The following is a 20382-nucleotide window of genomic DNA, read 5'->3' on the forward strand; positions in this document are numbered from 1 at the left end:
AGATAGCTTACAGTCCTTTTTCCTCTGTAGAGAAGTGAAATGTGCATTGTAAATGGCTTGTCTCATTTTTGTAAAGTCCAGCCACGTTGAAGTTTGTGTAGAAGGCTGGTATTGTATGAGAGTCTCCAGTTCTGAGAGCTCATTCTTGATCTTCTCCTGTCTGCTGTACAGGATGCTGATCAGGTGGTTCCTCAGTTTCTTTGAGAGTGTGTGGCAGAGTCTCTCACCATACTCAGTGTAGTATGTTGATTGCAATGGATTTTTTACCTTCAGTCCTTTTGGTATGATGTCCATCTGTTTGCATTTGGAGAGGAAGATGATGTCTGTCTGTATCTGTGCAAGTTTTTTGTTGAGGTTGATGGATTTCCACTCCATACGGCTAAATTTAGTGCCTTGCATGTTGTCAAGTATCAGGGGGTAGCCGTGTTAGTCTGTATCTACAAAAACAACAAAGAGTCTGGTGGCACCTTAAAGACTAACAGATTTATTTGGGCATAAGCTTTCGTGAGTAAAAACCTCACTTCTTCGGATGCATAGAGTGAAAGCTACAGATGCAGGTATTATATACAGACACATGGAGAGCAGGGAGTTACTTCACAAGTGGCGAACCAGTGTTGACAAGGCCAATTCAATCAGGGTGGATGTAGTCCACTCCCAATAATAGATGAGGAGGTGTCAATTCGAGAAACGAATCGGCAGACCTCCCTCCGACTGAGATGTGGCCACCTTCTTGAGTGGCTCCCTGGACGGCGACTTCGCCCGGGACAGGGGAGACTTCGCCTCGCTGTGGACCCGCGCCCGCAATGCCACGCGCCGGCTGGGAAAGCGCCTGGGCTGCCGCTGGGAATGGAACGAGGAACGGCAGGAGCTGGGAGTCCTGATACCGCGGATCGGAACGGAGGACAACATCGTCGTCACCCTGGGAGCCAGAGGCGTGCTGGAGAGATCCCTGAAGGCCGCCGTCCACGCGCTCTACGTGGACGCCCTGAAGAAAAAGCCGGACCAGGGTAAAGTCTTCGAAGTAACCAGCAAGTGGGACTCCAGCAACCACTTCCTCCCCACAGGCAGCTTCACCCGGTTCGCCGACTGGCGGTTCATTCACCGCGCCCGGCTGAATTGCGTCCCTCTCAACGGTGCCATCCGCCACGGGAACCGGGACAAACGCCTGAGCTTTGTGACTTTGTCCTCACCCACAACCACTTCAGATTTGGGGACAACTTATACCTTCAAGTCAGTGGCACTGCTATGGGTACCCGCATGGCCCCACAGTATGCCAACATTTTTATGGCTGACTTAGAACAACGCTTCCTCAGCTCTCGTCCCCTAGTGCCCCTCCTCTACTTGCGCTACATTGATGACATCTTCATCATATGGACCCACGGAAAGGAGGCCCTTGAAGAATTCCACCTGGACTTCAACAATTTCCACCCCACCATCAACCTCAGCCTGGACCAGTCCACACAAGAGATCCACTTCCTGGACACTACAGTACAAATAAGTGATGGTCACATAAACACCACCCTATACCGGAAACCTACTGACCGCTATACGTACCTACATGCCTCCAGCTTCCATCCAAGACACATCATACGATCCATTGTCTACAGCCAAGCCCTAAGATACAACCGAATTTGCTCCAACCCCTCAGACAGAGACAAACACCTACAAGATCTTTATCAAGCATTCGTAAAACTACAATACCCACCTGGGGAAGTGAGGAAACAGATTGACAGAGCACGACGGGTACCCAGAAATCACCTACTACAGGACAGGCCCAACAAGGACAATAACAGAACACCACTGGCCATCACATACAGCCCCCAGCTAAAACCTCTCCAGCGCATTATCCACGATCTACAACCTATCCTGGAAAATGATCCCTCACTCTCACAGACCTTGGGAGGCAGGCCAGTCCTTGCTTACAGACAACCCCCCAACCTGAAGCAAATACTCACCAGCAACTACACACCACACCACAGAAACACCAACCCAGGAACCTATCCCTGTAGCAAACCTCGTTGCCTACTCTGTCCCCATATCTACTCTGGCAACAGCATCAGAGGACCCAACCACATCAGCCACACCATCAGGGGCTCATTCACCTGCACATCCACTAATGTCATATATGCCATCATGTGCCAGCAATGCCCCTCTGCCATGTACATTGGCCAAACCGGACAGTCCCTCCGCAAAAGAATAAATGGACACAAATCGGACATCAGGAATGGTAACATACACAAGCCAGTAAGTGAACACTTCAATCTCCCTGGTCATTCTATCACAGATTTAAAAGTCACTGTCATTGAACAAAAAAACTTCAGAAACAGACTTCAAAGAGAAACAGCAGAACTAAAATTCATTTGCAAATTCAACACCATTAATCTGGGCTTGAATAGGGATTGGGAGTGGCTGGCTCACTACAGAAGCAGCTTTTCCTCTCCTGGAATTGACACCTCCTCATCTATTATTGGGAGTGGACTACATCCACCCTGATTGAATTGGCCTTGTCAACACTGGTTCGCCACTTGTGAAGTAACTCCCTGCTCTCCATGTGTCTGTATATAATGCCTGCATCTGTAGCTTTCACTCTATGCATCCGAAGAAGTGAGGTTTTTACTCACGAAAGCTTATGCCCAAATAAATCTGTTAGTCTTTAAGGTGCCACCAGACTCTTTGTTGTTTAAATATGAATGCTAGCCAATATATGTAATTGGCTAAGCCAACTGCAAACATTTTGTTCCAGTCTTTTCATCTCCTCCGATTTATTCCATTATTTGCCTTCCTTACATTTAAACATATGTTTGAGAGGCCCTGGAAGTTTGCTTTTAATTATCCTACACATTGGTAATCCACATACCATAATCCATACCACACTGTCGTTTTAAAAAAAGCAGTATTCATACAAACTCAATATAAAAATCAACAGTACAAAATCAATGCATAGCTTTTAGTGCTGGACTGACGCGTATGAGTAGTTTAAAAAAGTAGCACATTCGCTAGTTTTAACAACAAACCTGTCCAACTTTGTCATTCCCTAGCATATGGCATAACAAAACTAATATTCCATCCTGGCTTTTTTTCAGCATATGGTAAAATTTTAGCTTTATGCATTTGGCAACTAAAAAAAACATTCAGTTTAATAATAATAATAAAAAAAAAAAATTCAAAGGCTCCCTGTACTTCCTCTTCCAAGCACTTCTATTCTGCTAACCACTGTTTGGAAATGGCATTTTATACAACTATTAACTACGTTGGCTATAATCTATTTTAAATTAACCCTTTGTAATCAGTCATTCAACTGCATTTCTGAACCATTCTCTATTTTATTTTCCTAATGAGCATATATACTGCAGGAGGGGGCAGAGATAGTTGGTGGGAAAGTTACCTGACAACTACTGGGATAAAGATTATGGCCAAGACTTTCAAAAGTTACTGATGGCCTGATCCAACTATTACTGAACTCAATGGAAAGATTCTGTTGGTCTCAAAGGGAATAGCACTAATCCCTAAGTTTCCTCAGTTCTTGGGGTGCCCAACTGAGATGCTGTGCAAGTCATGTCCCCGTAAGGCATGAAAGCTTTGCATCTTCTGAAAATTGGGGCCTCTTGAATTGACCACACACAAATTGAAGTACCTCACATCACTACTTACTCTTAAAGTCTTTTCCATAGTGTGGAAACCAGAGTTCAAAACAAACCTGTGCCCCATAAAATCTGCAGTCTTAAATGAACAAATCCAACAAAAATGGTCTACTGTACTTAACTGAAAAATATAGAAGGAGGCACATTGGTGCATGTTTGCCAATTTTTTTTTCTATGCAGCGAGGAGGGAGATGTTGGAGAGAAATGGGTCAAAATAAAGGGAAAGAGTATATGGTATGTAACGTCAATAATGTGAACACAGAAGAATTATCCTTGAAACTAGATGGGCCGACAATACAGAAAACAGTTCAAGTATCTGGGTCCCAGAAAATGAGGAAATGGACTAAATTAGAGCTAGGATAAATAAGTGCTTGGCTCAAATGGAGAGTGCTAAGTGGTATAGAATGCAACAAGAACATGCAATTAAAAGGGAAAGTTGCTCTAAAATGGTGTTATCCAATCATAATATATGATGCTGAGTGTTGGGCAACAAAGAAGCTTTAGCAAATAATCTGTTCCACAGAAATGCAAATGCTGAGATGGATGAATGGTGTAATGAGGCACCAGATGAGTGTGTACATTAAAGACCTGTTCAAATCAACCCCTATAAATGAAAATGAGGGAGTATAGGCTCACATGAGTTGGTCATGCAAAGTGCAGTCCTAACAATCATGTGGATAAAAGTTCAACAGATCAGGACTGAAGGAAAAAGATGCCAACCCGAGAAGTAGTGGTGGTATGTCATAAAGTCATGTTAACATGTGGTGTGGTAGAGGATATGGCACTGGACAGAGAACCCTGGAGAGAGAGGACTAGTAGAGCTGACTCATTTGATAGGATTAATGCCAGGAAGACTGTATTAACTGTAACATTATCAACTTTTTATATTTTAAAACCCCTATTAAATAGAACTTATTACTAGGGTTGGTCAAATACTCAATTTTTGACTGACTCCACCAATCTAATGAAATATTTGAATAGTATTCAACGTGCATCAGAGCTGGTTTAAACAAAATTATTTATTTGAATAAATTATTAAACCTATTAGTTAAACATTGTTTGTGGGGTTCTGTTTTGACTAATCCAACTGTCTAAAACCCTGGCTTTAGCCAACCTCTGCTTTCTTCAGTTGCTGAGATTCCTACTAAAGTATGCCTGGCCCCAGTTTGAGGGCTCTGGCTAGTAGGCGTCTAGTAAATTTGAAGGCTTAGCCTTCCCTCAGTCCGTTTGGGCTGCTGGGAGGGAGAAGAAGCACTTTATCACTGTTCTTCCATTCCAAAACCTCCTGGCTGCTATAATGTTAAGATCCTCTGCTACTTTACACTTTCCCCAGCTTCCAGGCTGCTGTTGCGTGGGAGATAGTGTCTATTTGTCCCTTAGCTTGTTGGACTTCTCAAGCCATGGTTTCCTGTGTGCATGTGTGGTGTTTGCTCTCCTAAACTTGTGGTCACCAACTACTAAACAAGGTTGAGGAGAATGCTAGCACAGTATTGAAAATAACACTGAATGAAAATAAGAAAAAAATCTGGAAGGAGAAAGTGATTAATTCATTAGCCTAATTCTTTGGAGTCTGGGTGAATTGCTGGATTTGTTCACAACAGAATGAGTTTGTTGAAAACTTGCTTTGGATGAATGTCTACCTGGCTCAGGAACAGCTCACCGAAAACTTGTGGGAGACCGACAGGGTTCTTTGTTGGAAAAGCAGTGGAAGCCTGTGGGATTTCATAGAGACCCAAATTGTCTCATAGTCTAGTTTCCTGCTCATGATCTAGTAAAGCTCAGGTGCAGGTGAGCTGATCAATTTGATTTCTGCAAGGCATGATTGTACTAAAACAGTCTTAAAAACTAACATTTGGTTAAGGGAATACTGCATTCCTGCTTCCTAATAGTTGTATGTCCTTCAAGTACTCATCTGCAACATTAGGCAGGCCTGAGGGGTAGAGACTGTCAGGTGTCTAGAAACCACCTACTAGCACCAAAAGAAAACATACCAGCAAATAAGTATTCTTAGCTATGAGTTTACAAATGTGGAGTCACCTTTTAATTCAAACAGAAGTAATCCAAAGACTTTGGGTTTTTTTTTTTTAATAGTGTCACCATTTGAATTTGAGTTACAGTCCTGATTTATAGCACTTATAAAAGTTAGCTATAGTGTGGATAGTTGCTCTCCACTGTTTCCCCCACATGTCTGCAATTGTATATTATTCACTATTCTTAATTTCTTTACATATTGAAGAAATGAACATGTAAAGTAAAAATATTTCAGTTGCCAATAACTTCTTTATGGTTATAAATGGGATTGCTGGCAGTCTCAATAGAGAGGCCAACATACATTTTTGCATTGTTTAAAATGGTCCCTTTAGATGACTCTTATAGAAGTACTTTAATATTCTGTAGCAATGGTCCCAAACACTGCAATTTACAATAGTGCTATTTATATCTGGGATTATTGCAGGATACTGTGCCCTATTTTTAATAAAAGATGCTTCTGAAACCCAACAGCATAACCTGAAGTACATTAGTGGGGAAGGATGAGTAATCTTGCACTGACAGTACCTGAGCAATACCTGTTTTGTAGATGGAAATTTCTCTCTACTCATCTATTTTCTGCACCTTTCACAAAAAATACCTACATTCACTAAGAACCAAATCCAGAGAGAGCCTCCATGGAGGCTATGATGGAGGGTTCCATTTTGGAACCTCTTGGTGATTTACCAAACGGCTGAAGTAGTCTACATAGAGACACAAGGTGGATGAGGTAATATCTTTAGTGGACCAACTTCTGTTGGTCCAATAAACTTCTCTCACCAACAGAAGTTGGTCCAATAAAAGATATTACCTCCCCCACCTTGTGTCTAATATTTTGGGACTATGTAGCCTGCACAGAGCATTTACCAAGCCCTTACAGAGAAGAGGGATGAAGTTTCCTGCATGTCACCATATGGGGATGGGACGTAATGGAGGTATTTGCATAGCTCCACACCGCACCTTCAACTTCACCTTACAATTGGATTCATCCCTAAGAAGATAAAGGAACTGTTTGATCACTTTCTCCTTCTTGAATTCAAATCTCAGAGTTTATTAAATTCTCTTGCATCAGTATATATGAAAAGAAGTTTGCCTGAAATGTTTAATGCAGACATAGTTGGGTTAGTGGACCATAATCTGCTAAAATTCTTGCTACATCCACAGAAGGTCCTTATCTCCTCCCCATCTCTTGTTGTATTTGAAAGAATTGGCCCCAGCAATTGACTCCCACAGACACATACTGATTGAAACTACTCAAGGGACTGATTTTAATCTCTGCAACTCAAACTGTTTCTCTTTTGTATAAAGCAACTCAGTATGACCAATTGTTTTCTACTGCTTTCTTAGTTACTTAGGCCCACACAGATCGTGAGTGTGACTAACTTGGATCCCTGGGATTTGTACATCCTACACACTGATGTCATAAGCAGAGATGAATACCAACAAGGTGAATGTCCTTATTTGTTTGCATTTTTTTGCTGTTGGAATAAAACAATGGAAGGGGGGGGGAGGACCTAAACTACTTAGTAGGAGAAATTGACATTCAAATACAATGTCTAAGATAATTAGTTAAGGAAGTCTTCAATATTAACTCAGTCTTTTAAAATGATTCATAAGATGACAAGACCCATAAACTACGTCCATAAATGACTATACTATTAAATATGAAGACTTTGAGAAGACTCTTCTGAGAAACTGCAAGTGAATTACTGCTGGAAGCTGCATCTTGAAACTGTCATTAATCTCAGTCAAACTGTCCTCTGAGTTTTGAGTTAATGTGACTTTCAAAGTTGGATTTGCACATACACACGGTTGCAGGCATAACTTATGCACAAAGACCCAATATGTATCTCACCTTGTAATCTGTAAACAATTACCACAAAGAAATGAATTGGGCCCAATGAGTTCTTAGAGCCAGTTTTTACCACCACTTCCTTGCTCTGCACAGTAAATCACTTGTTAGTTTCATTAGAACTACTCAGGGTGTAAGGGATTACTTAATATCATAGATAAGGATAGCAAAATGTATCCTCTAATATTTACAGTAATTATACTGACTCTTTTCTGAGGTTCTAGCCCCAGAAGTAAACATTTTTAAAACTTCTGGAATATAGAAAAATTATGGTACTAAAAACTGACTAAACACCACCCTTTTAAAAATTATACCTCTTAGGGACTTTTTTAGTATTTTACTTGTGGCTCTTTTATGTGCTTTAGTTGCTGCTGTTATATTTGTATCTATGTGGTGTCCTGAGTTTCTTGGTACAAGGGATGGAGTGGTTTGTAATTAAGACTTGTTTTATTCAAAAGATGTGTTCCTATATTTCTACTTTGTCTTCAGAAAAAAATCAAGTTTGAACACTCCTCTGAAGCAACTGAGTGATAACACTTCCTATAAAATGTGGGTTCTTTCTAGAACTATAAAGATCAAAGCTGCAAAGCAATTGCTGCATAGCTCAGTTTCTATAACTGAGGGTTGGAGCTTTCAGGGGGCTTGAAGAGTGATCAGGAGATGTCACAAGTGGCCTAAAATTCATCGTGTCATTCCCCCAAAAAACTTTAAAGGACAACATTGCTCTGCAAAGGTGGGGAAGGATTGGAGGGGGCAGGGTCCAATCATGTGCTGCTTTTATGCAGTGCCTGCTGCACTTGGCAATCTCTCCTCACCCAGCTCCTGACAGAATTGCTGTTGAACAACTGAGTTCGGGAACAAGAATCTCAGTTGCCGTCTCTTGCCAGAAATGTGCTTCTCCCCCCTGTTGGCAGACAGAATAAAAAGCAGCAGTGAGGCTCATGTCTGCAGTGAGTCCAACTCCCTCTTCTGCTGGCTTGGAGGCAGGAGCATGCTGGGCAGGGAGGAGCCCTAGCTGTCCACCTAGCCTCTTGTGTCAGGGATGGGCTTTTGTTTCTGTAAAATCCACCCAAATTTTGTTAAATTATGAGCCTTTGAAAAGCTGCAGTTCACACATCTTCAGTAAAGAGTAGTTAGCACTCTGAGGCTAAAGTTTAAATCTTGTCTGCATTGGGTATGCTCCGGTTCGGGGTTGAGCAGGACTTACTTGCAATTCAAGCTCTGAGCTGCTGCAGCCTGGGCTGGGCGGGTCTGGGCACTGGAACTGAGCAGGGAGCCTGCACTCTATATGATCTCTTGCTGGAGCCCAGTAAGCCTAGAGGTGGCTGCCTGATGAAAATGCAAAGAGAATAAAAACTGGAAGGAGAGGGGCGAGAGTAGATGGCAACAAGGAGCTAGGAAGGGGAGAGGAATAAGATTGGAGTCCACACTGGAGTGGGAGAAAAGGGAGATGGATTGGCTGAGCATGGAAAGTAGGGACTGGGCTGGGCATTAGGGAAGGAAATGAAGATGGTGGGGTAGGGGAAGGAGACTGGGAGCCAGTAGGTTTTGTGGGGAGGAGGACAGGGGATTGAAATCAGATGACGCAGTAGGAGAAACTGGGACATGCTGGCCAAGGAGACTGGGAACCAGTGAGGTGAGGGTGGAAGTGGAGACAGATATAAGGAGCTATGGTATGGGGGCAGGGGATCATAACTGGGATTGGCTGAGTAGGAACCTGGAAGTGCGACCCAGGGAGGAGAGACAGATTGTACAAAGAACAAGAGGAGAGAGGGAACAGACTGATTGGGCAAGGCCACTGGGTGCAAGGAGCTTGTGGGGGGAAGGGAGAGGAGGAAGAGACTGTGAATGGCTGGGCAAGGAGAGTGGGGATTGAGTTAGAAGGGATGGGACATACAGGGTCAAGGTTGGTGGGAAGTAGAAATCAGGCAGAGAAGTTTATCCACTAGAGCATGTTCCTCTCCAGAGCCTGGAATTTCCAAGATCTGAGTCTCACCATTCCTTTGCTGTCAAGAAATAGCTGTGAAACCCATGGGCAAATGTCTCCTCTCCCTGTCGTGCAAGAGCGCACAGACGATAACAACCTGGTATCATTTACTTCATTGGCTCACATGGCAGAAGTCTGTGCAGTGGATCTAAAAGATCCACCCCTGCAAATGACCTTTGTGAGTGTCAGTATGACATGATGGAATTCCTGGCTTCTTCAGTTTGCTTTTATTAAAACCAAAGACATTGCATACAAAAATTAGGTTAAGAGCGATACAGTTATGAAGGGAAACACTCAAAAACTAGGAAAAGCCAGAATGAAGGTTTCCTGTGCCACCTTAATTTGGCCTCCTTTTGTGCATATACATTGATTCTCTTCTCTTCTCATCTCTCTTCCCCCACTCCCCCTTCCACCCAGTTTTCAGTCAGTGCACAGAATGGACCATCACTGAAGAATAATAAAGGACACTATCTGTAGGACCTTTGCTTCACAGAAGTTGAAAGGTATATAGTGAATGATGCAGGGGATTGCAGGAAGAGAAAGGATGGTCTGATGCTTAAAGCAGTTGAATGCTGCCTTGAAGAAAGGGATCCTAGCTCTGCCTCTGCCGTAGAGTTCCTTTGTGATGGTGGGCAAGTCACTTAGCAACTACTTATGAGAAGTTTTTATTTAATTGTGTTTTCCTAACTTGAGACCCTACAGTCTGACTTGCAGCCATGAGTGCTCAGCACTTCTGTGCTGAAGTCAATAGAGGCTGTGCTTTGAGCATATAAGGTACTACATAATATTATGTACTCTGAAAATCAGGTACTAGGTGTTCCAAATTGGGCATCCAAAATTAGTGGATACTTTTGACCTTAAGTTTTCTGTGCCTCAGTTCCCCATCTGTAAAATGGAAATACCACTTCATCTTGCAGGGGAGTTGTGAAAATTCATTACTATTGGTGAAGCATTCTAATACTACAGTGATGAGCACCATAGTAAAGCCTGTGCGGAAACTAAAATTCTGTCCTTAGAGCAGGGTTTGAATAGTGTGCAGTAAATAAAGCAGGGAACCCCATACTGAACAGTGAGGAGAAAACACAATATTGAATAGCTACCCTTTAAATAAGCACCATCCATCCTGTGCACACAATGAGACAGGGGTCCTATGGGGAAAAATAGTATGATCATGTAATTAGACTGATCATAATGCATATGCACAAGGGGGCCAAATTAAGCTTAAATCCAGGCAACAGTAATGCTGGCACTTTCTAACTTTTGAATGCCTGATTTTGTGGCCTTAATGTGCTCTTAATGTCATTTTTGTGTGTGTATAACCAATATTGCTGGGGCATTGTAGACCAGGGGAGTGACCCAAAATTTAATGCAGCCTCTCTTTCAAAAAGCATGGCATAATAAATTTCTAAAGTGGCAATGCAGGTCTCTGTAGCTGAGATTGGTCTCAGTGTTGACTTTACTTTTATCATTGGTGATTATTTAGTTAACTATAGATTCACTAGTGAAAGAAAATGTGAGTTCTAAGGTCTCATTTGGTCAGTTTCTCCGTCCCTAATTAGACTCTGTCTACTGTTACAGCTCTTAGTGATGGGAACTTTTACAGGGTTACCAAATTGGTATGAGAAAGAGAAGCCAAGGTTCCCTGCTGCAAAATACATTTGGAGATGAGTAAATCTTTATCTATAGCAATGGATTGGCATGAAAATAACAATGTACAGATTAGCTACCTTAATTTTTCAGAGACCTTTAATGAAAGGTCATGTTCTCAGTATATAGCTAATCCAGGACCTGTTTAAGAGTGCAGTATTTGACAGAAATCTTCCTACACAAGCTGTCTTGACAGCTGTAGTAATTAGTTCTTCACTCTTTAATTTTATCTTAAAACATGAACTTAATGGTAGTTCTCATATAATAGCACATAACCTCCACTTAGGAGAACAAGGACCAGGTCCAAGCAATCATGAAGATTAAACTTCTTGCACTCTAGTAGGGTGACTATTCCAGGTCAGGTATGAGATCATTGACTGGACAGTGTTAGGGAAAATCACACTTTGGCTGTCTACAGACTCTGTTTGGCCTGTGGACAGAAGTTGACTGTTTCATAAACTTCATAGAAAAAACATTCTAAGCTCCTCTCCAAGGAAACAACAAGACTTGGCCATAGCCACCTGGCTTGAACAATTGCATTTTACAGTATTTATAAATTTGAGTATTGTAGATGGTATCTGTGCATGATGCTTAAAAATACAAGCACATAGGAATTGTTTTATAGCTAGAAGTAACTTCTTCTGTATTAATTGTCACATGGACAGACAAACCTGGTGTGGAGGCGTAATGGGAATTATACTCCACCAACTCTAGATGCTCTCTCAAAATGGTTTGGAGTGGTCCTACTCTAAAATTAAAAACTAATGCAACACAAGACACTGATTTTATGTGCACATTTAACAAAGTTATTTGGCTGTCCTCCCTCTTATTGCAATTACCCAAGTGTCTTGAGGCAGTCAGCTATATTTGCAATAGATTTAACACACACTATCCAATTAAAAGCATTGTTTGGCATTGTGCAGCGGTGATGGAGGTACTTGTACTTTGGTATTGCTGTGGTGGGAGAATTTTTTTTTTAAAGGAAGTACAGTATTTTGTTGGAGGCAGTCAACATTTGTCTGACTGCCTTATTTGTTGAGTTGGGGTAGAACAGATGCCCCTTAGCTCTCATGTCCCTGGAAAGTTAACGAATATATGCTATCAGAATTCTGTTTACCTCACTGTATGACACTTGGTTTGTAATGTCTTAGCACAATATTCCTCATGTGGCATGAGGATGCCTTCAGTGGGGCCCAGAACTGTGGATCCACTGAAACAACTTGTGGAATCCTTCTGCAATATTTTCTACTGGTGCAGACTCTTACAAAGAGGAGTGCTTTTATTGTCAGTGTTTTCTGGCTAATGCCTGCTGTGCTCTTCAGAAATAGTACAGGACAAGACTTTGACTCAGCAAATATTGTAAAGTTAGTTCACTTCTACTAATCCAATCAGAGTCTTATAACTAATTCAGAGCATCACCTCTAAGATTTACCTGTCTGTTCCTGTGTGTGTGTGTGTGTGTGTGTGTGTGTGTGTGTGTGTGTGAAACTAAATGATGAAAGCTGCATGGCAGGGAAGATATTTCTGCTACTTGTGAATCTGGTATAAATTTTGCTTTTTCTTGATTCCCAAAAAGAGAAATATTTGACCTTTTTATTCTTGGATACACCAATGAGGGGGAAGATATTTGAGCACCTTTCAGAACTAGACCTTATGGAGTTCTGTGTCTCTCAGGCTTTACAGGCAGATAAGAACTACATTTGAGAGGGGAGGAAAAAGTCCAACTCAAGTTGTATTGCTTTCTGACTATTATCTAGGTAGGTTAACGTTCTGACACCTGGATTTCTCAGGATACTTTCTAGTGAGCATAGTATAGTGAAAGTCCTTTGAGCAGTCAATATACCAGATCCATCTTCTACTTGTATACATCTCTTGTCCTAGCGTCTTACCATTTTTAACACAAAAAGCATCTCAGATGTATTATGCACCTGCTTCACAAGTACTAGTTCCCAGAAATGGTCTCAAAACCAGCAAGCAATTGCATCCCCTTTGATCTCGGGGGAGGGGCAGGGGCAGCTCTGTTTTTTTGCCGCCCCAAGCACGGCAGTCAGGTAGCCTTCGGCGGCATGCCTGCGGGCAGTCCACGGTCACACTGATTCGGTGGCGTTTCTGTGGGTGATCTGCCAGTCCTGCAGCTTTGGCGTACCCCCTGCCACCGAAACTGCAACCGGCAGGCCGACCCCCATGGCTTGTCGCCCCAGGCATGCGCTTGCTGTGCTGGTGCCTGGAGCCGCCCCTGGGGAGAGGGGTGGAGAAGAGGCTCCCTGTACTCTCTTCCATGAGCCCAAGCACAGCTATGTAGAAGCAGTCACTCTGTCTAGTAGAAATATCATGAGACTAAATAAAAAATCTAGATAAGGAGGGTGAAGTAATAGCTTGTATTGGACCAACTTCTGTTGGGGTGAGAAGCTTTTGAGCTACACAGAGCTCAGTGTAGCTCAAAATTTTACAGTACCTCCCCACCTTGGCTTGCTAATCGTGGGATGACACAGCTGCAACAACACTGCATGTAAAATCTAGTTTAACTTAATCTGGAACTAGAAACGCTAAAATGCCTGAATTATCATATGGTCACTGCCTGGTGTTTGCTACAGGGAAGATTTAGGGTTGCTAGGGCACCTTAACTGTTTGGCTTTCTTTAAGTTTAATATTAAACTCTCTGAATTCCCTGAGTTTGGGAATAATTACTACATCCCTGTAATATGTTTTACCCTGAACTATTAATAAGTACTCAACTGTAACTCCACTTTAACACAGATTTATCTGGAGATGTGTATATATATATAGTAGTTTGCCATGCCTCTCACTTTAACCACCTCATCCTGTTGCCTTGGACACTTCCAGCTCATAGAAGCCAAGCCCACTGCTAATCCTCATAGCCACAACAACTGGCACTGCTTCTCTGCTGTTTTGCCATTTTCTTCCAGCTTCAGCCTCTTAGTCAAACTTGACACTTTTCCATCTTTGGCTTCATCAGGTTGTAAATTCTCCATTTTCAGTCACAGTGGACTGTTATGTCTCCAGTATCAACCATTCATGAAGACAAACCAAACAAAAACATGTGGCCGCATTAGGATGATGAATGAATTCAGAAAACTTTGCTCTGGGCAGACCTACTATGTTTTCCACAAATATTCTACACAAATTAGTGTTTCCTCTGATTAGTGAAACTTTAAATACAGATTTATAGTTAGACTTCAGATCTGTGATAGAATAAACATTACTTTTGATTGCATCATAAAGAGAAACCTATCAACAGAAAAGGCAAACTTTCAAAAAGACTTTTTTTTTTTTTAATCATGCAGGGTGGAAGCAAATCCAATTTTTTAATACTCGTTAATATTGTTTAAAAAATGAAAATTGTAAATATCTGTTGTGAAAAATATCTGCATGAGCATAAATCACCAAAATTGAAATCCGCCTTCTAATATTCACACTTAAATACTATGGTAGGGTGTGTGTTTGTTTTTTTTTTTTTTTTTTTTTTAAGCATAACTCTTCAGCATATTAAACAGGGATTTAGCTGGAAAATTTTCATGAACTATATATACTATAGGAACCACGTAGCTAAACTCTTGTGTACTTGACAGATTACTCATTTCTTTGTCTCTCCTCCCCCCCCCCCACCCAAAAAAAAAAAAAAAAAAAAAAGTAAACTCATGATAGTGGAAGAACAGATCTGAAGGATAAGTTTCTCTGTTAAGACCCAATTCTGTAAACCCATACTCTTGGTCTGAGAGAATTGTATATAATCTTAGAAAAGTGTGTAACCCTTTTCTAAAATTGCTAATGAAATGTGTTCATATCATGGTGCTGAAAAATGGCTTTTGCCCAAACTGTCCAAACACTATCTTGGATTGTTGCTTTACCCAATTATACTTTTTTCTCTTCTTTAAGGCTGTTGAGAACGGGAGGGTTAAGGTGGATATATTTTTGTAGGGAGCCCTTTTCTGGCTTATTTTGTGATATATACTTCTGTGAGAGGTACTCAGTGCAGGGGTTTTTTAAAGATGAGGAAATTCCAAAAAATAACTTTTTAAAAAACAAAGTTGTGGAGAACCTTTTTCTGGACCCTTGATATATAGATATATATTTTGTATACCCTTCCTGTTTCCTTGAACCTCTGTTACAAAGAATCATAGAATATCAGGGTTGGAAGGGACCTTAGGACGTCGTCTAGTCCAATCACCTGCTCAAAGCAGGACCAATTCCCAACTAAATCATTCTAGCTAGGGCTTTGTCAAGCCTGATCTTAAAAACCTCTAAGGAAGGAGATTCCACCACCTCCCTAGGTATGGAGACATTCTCTTCCTGATGGCTGTGATTAGATATTTGGCAGCTGCTCCCTTCCTAGAAGCAAAGGGCCAAATTGGCCACTAGCATAACTCCACTGAAGTAAATTACATCAGCAGAAAATTTGGCCCAGAGTCTGTCTTTGTCCAAAGCAATTGCCATCTATGACAAGCTTTTGAGAATCCTGTTGGAGACTTGAGTCCTTGAAGCAAATTGACAGAGGGCTTTTCCCCCCTATCTGGCTGCACACGAGTTAACAAAGACAGACTTTCAAAGGAGCCACAGCGCAAAGTTTTTTTTCTTTTGCTAACAATTCTGTTTTGGATAGGAATCTGGGAAACAGGTTGTGAGACCCAGAAATGACACCCTCCTAAACAACCCTGTGAAGCAGGACTCCTGCAATAGACTGATTTGGGGGCAGAGTTCCTCCGAACACTTACTTCCAAGAATTTTGTTTCTTTTTCTGTTTAACAGTCTGGACTACCCACTGGTCTAGTTAGTAGCAAGAGCATAAAAGCTGAGGTGCTTATTTGGATGAAGTGTACTTCCCTTCAGGCACATCTGCAACTTACTTTTGAGGGGGTTTTATATATTTAAAAAAAAAAATGCTTTGTGGTAGGCCAAGGTTTCCCCTGAGTAGCTTAGCATGCTACAAATCTGCAGCCTCCTGGGACTTGTGAGGCTCAGCAAACTCTGGCTATATTGTGCTGGATTAAACAGGGATTTAGCTGGAAAATTTCCATGAACTATATATAGTATAGGAACCACGTAGCTAAACTCTTGTGTACTTGAGGGATTACATTTGGGGAGGGGGGAGGAAGAAATGAGTAAACTCTTGATAGTGGAAGAACTAACACATCTGGAGGATGAGAGTATATTTGTATTAAGTCCCTTAAAATCAGTTCCCCTGAAAGGGGGTTGGGGGGGAGAATCCTATAATGTTAGGATTGTAATCATTATCTACTGAAAAGACTGGAAAATTAGTCAAAATCCAGAACTCAGTCCAAAATAAAGTCCAAAACATTGAAGGAACACTGTTCATGAAATTTGTTAGTTAATCTTCGTGAAATATATTTCAGAAATCACTTTATACAAAACCTTTGGGGTTTTTTAAGACTACAGCCACAGTAATATTGGCTTTTATTTCCTCATGATACAAATATGTTTTGGATATAATAGAGAAGTTCCATAGAAATTAAAGTGATATATACTGAACAGTGACAACTTGGGACTATCTACTTCATTTAGACATAAAAAGCAAGTTATTCACAAGCCTAAGTCACACAATCTCTAAGATACATTGTATTATCTGTATATATAAAGTGCCATTGTTGTATATTATGACCTACAATTTTGAGAGCTGTGCCATAAAGGAACAGATTCTCCTCTCTGAGGGGTAAACTAAGAGCCCTGTCTGGTTACAAAACAATATAGGATACAAACCAAGTGGCAGGTTGTCATAATAAATGGAATTGGTAACAGAATCGGTAGGTTTTTTTTTTTTTTTTAATATATTTTTGCAGTAGGAATGAAAGAGTTTTGTGGGCTCTGGCACAGAGCATGTTCTAGGCCAGGGGTAGGCAACCTATGCCACGCGTGCCAATTTTCAGTGGCATTCACACTCTCGCTGCCTGAGTCCTGGCCACCGGTCTGGGGGACTTTGCATTTTAATTTAATTGAAGCTTCTTAAACATTTTAAAAACCTTATTTACTTTACATACAACCATAGTTAAGTTTTCTATTATAGACTTATAGAAAGAGACCTTCTAAAAACGTTAAAATGTATTACTGGCACGGTGTGAAACCTTAAATTAGAGTGAATAAATTAAGACTTGGCACACCACTTCTGAAAGGTTGCTGACCCCTGTTCTAGGCACAAAGATATGAAGGCGTCTGGAAGCAGTGAAGTGGTTCTTGGGTGGAGGGGATGTAGCTGTAATGGGTGTATGCAAGAGCTGAGCTGAGGAAGTGGAGCAATGTGATCGGAGCAGCAAAAGATTTTTGGCACTGGCATTTTGGGATGGACTGAAATGGAGAGGAGGCTGCAGTGGCTGATGTAGGAGATAACTAAGTCAGTAGGTATCTTTGCAATGTTAATGTCAAGAAGGGGAGGAAACTTTAGGGATGTTGCGAAGGAAGAAGTGGCAGATTTTTAGCGTCTGAGGTTATCCTGCCTCACATACGATATTGTGAAATTCAGTAAAAGGAGAGATGGTGGCATTATCTAGCAGTAATAGAGAATGGGCGAAGTCAGATGATTAATGAAGTAAGCACTTCAGTTTTAGCCATAGTACATTGAGTTTTGTCTGTACAACCCAGAAATCAAATTCAACCTATAAAATGCCATGAAGACCTGTTATATGCAATTATTCTCAGCAAGTTGCATTATGTGGAATTACCTGGGAAAGAAGTCTATTTCCTGACCAGATCATTATTTCCCCAGCCACCACTGATTGAATTTGGCCCCATCATATTGGTCTAGGCTCAAGAAGCCCTGAAAACGTTAGAGCCACAACCTCTGAAATAGCTCGATGGCTAGTGACAGCCAGTAAAGAATAAAAACTATGCTGTGCCTACAACTAATGGAGATTTAGTGCCTTCTTCAGAGAAGCACCCTTGCCAAACTCCTTTAACAAGGCAATAGTCTGCCCATTGCTCAGTCATCACTCAACTGATTTCTCCAATATTCCTGAGCAAAATAATTGAGATGGTTACATAACCACCAAGACCCAACATGACATCAGGCAATATCCTAGATGTATCACAATCAGGACAGCACAGACAGTCATACAGCCCTAGTGACACTGACCATTTCCATATTGCCATGGACAAAGATATGGTCTCCACACTCATGCTGTGGGACCCCTCTACCTTCCCTTTCCCCCCCCACCCCACTGTAGACCACAGGCACTGCCAACCTGCCCACATGACCTAGTAGAAGTAGATGGCTCAGCACTTCAGTGGCTCCAGTTGTTCCTCTCCAGCCAAACTTAGAGTGGCGGTAGGTGAATGTTCCTCCTCGCTGAAGGTGATAATCTGTGGAGTCCCACAGGGAACAGCTAGTACAGAATGCAGCTGCCCACTTCCTCCATGATCTAGGCCAGTGGCTCTCAACCTTTCCAGACTACTGTACCCCTTTCAGGAGTCTGATTTTTGTCTTGCATACCCCAAGTTTCACCTCACTTAAACTACTTGCTTACAAAATCAGACCTAAAAATACAAAAGTGTCAGCACACTATTACTGAAAAATTGCTTAGTTTCTTCTTTTCACCATATAATTATAAAATAAATCAATTGGAATGTAAATATTGTATTCGCATTTGTGTGTAGTATAAACAAGTCATTGTATGAAATTTTAGGTTGTACTGACTTCGCTAGTGCTTTTTATGTAACCTGTTGTAAAATTAGGCAAATGTCTAGATGAGTTGATGTATGCACACCCCTGGCTGAGAACCACTAGTCCAGGCTGCTTTGAACATAAAAAAAACTTAGTCCTAATTTTGCACTGGGACAGCTGCGTTAGAGACCAAATTGTTATCTACAAACCACCAAACACTGCATGTCATAAAGCCCAGGAAGAGTGGGTAAGAGCTGGGAACTGAGCATTTTTGGTGTAGGACAGGGGTGGGCAACCTATGGCACATGTGCCAAAGGCGGCACACAAGCTGATTTTCAGTGGAACTCACACTGCCCGGGTCCTCCCCACCAGTCTGGGGCTCTCTGCATTTTAATTTAATTTTAAACAAAGCTTCTTAAACCAGGGCTTTGGAGCTGTGCTCTGGCTCCGCTCCAGCTCCAGGCAAAAACCTGCAGCTCCACTGCTCTGGAGCTGCTCCGCGCTCCAGCTCCAGGCTCTGCTCCAAAGCCCTGCCTTAAACATTTTAAAAACCTAATTTACTTTACATACAACAATAGTTTAGTTATATATTGTAGACTTATAAAAAGAGACCTTCTAAAAACGTTAATGTATTACTGGCACGTAAAACCTTAAATTAGAGTGAATAAATGAAGACTCGGCACACCACTTCTGAAAGGTTGCTGACCCCTGGTGTAGGAGATGAGCAGTGGAACAAACTTTCAGTGATTAGATTCTGGATTTACTTTCCTATCTTTAGGAAATGCTATAAACCTTCATCTTTTGAAAAAGCCTTTGAGTTATAACAAGAATGACACTCGCAACCTTGAAACCCTCACCTACCCAATTTTTTTTTAAACCTAACCAACAAAATGCACTAGAATTTTAACCCCAAAAAAGGAAGAGACATGGAGGCTCCATGAAGACCACAGAGGACTTTGCTGTTGCTCTATGGTTGGGTTTGTTAGCATGGTGGTGTGTGGTAATATAAAACCCTACAGAGCCCTCCAAGAAGAAATCAGAATGACATGGCTGCATGGAGAATGAAAAATTAGAGCTGGAGAGAATTGTAGGAAATCTGCATAGAGGTGGTAGTTGTGCGCTATGGAACAAATGAAAGCACCTAGTCAACAGCCTTCTCTTTTCACTGTACACCATCAACACAACTATTAGTAACTTGGATGAGGATGGGAGAGAGAATGTGAAACTGCCAGGAAACACAGGTGGGGTGGTCAACGTTACGGTAGGATGAGAAAGGGAAGGATATTGAAACTAGCAGAGATACATCCGTGCGAATGAAGACAGATCACCAGGAAAAGTTGCTAGTGATTTGGATTAAAACAACTTTGGTAAAATGAAATGTGTGGTGTGTGTGTGTGTGTTTTTAACACACCTGGATGTGGGAGTTTGAGGGCAAGAAAAAATTCCTTAAACAGGAGTTCATATCCAAAAGATGGAAATGTTGGTGCTTGTCTTCATTATGGAATGTTACCATGTTTGAAAGAGACAAGGTAGATGAAGCACTCTCTCTTACTGGACCATTTCTGTTGGTGAAAGAGACCAGCTTTCGAACTTCACA

At 41.5% G+C, this 20382-nt stretch overlaps 1 protein-coding gene across 1 annotated transcript in view; it reads left to right on the forward strand.

Annotated features, from left to right (window-relative positions):
- The first annotated feature begins 846 nt into the window (after positions 1-846).
- FGF2 (fibroblast growth factor 2) overlaps positions 847-20382 on the forward strand; it is a 92898-nt gene continuing 73362 nt past the window's right edge. The window contains exon 1 of the mRNA XM_054030779.1: positions 847-1007. Within this exon, the coding sequence (XP_053886754.1) occupies positions 847-1007 (161 nt within the window). The remainder of the gene's footprint in view (positions 1008-20382) is intronic.

The sequence above is a fragment of the Malaclemys terrapin genome, chromosome 5 (assembly GCF_027887155.1).
Source record: "Malaclemys terrapin pileata isolate rMalTer1 chromosome 5, rMalTer1.hap1, whole genome shotgun sequence".
NCBI lineage: Eukaryota > Metazoa > Chordata > Testudines > Emydidae > Malaclemys > Malaclemys terrapin.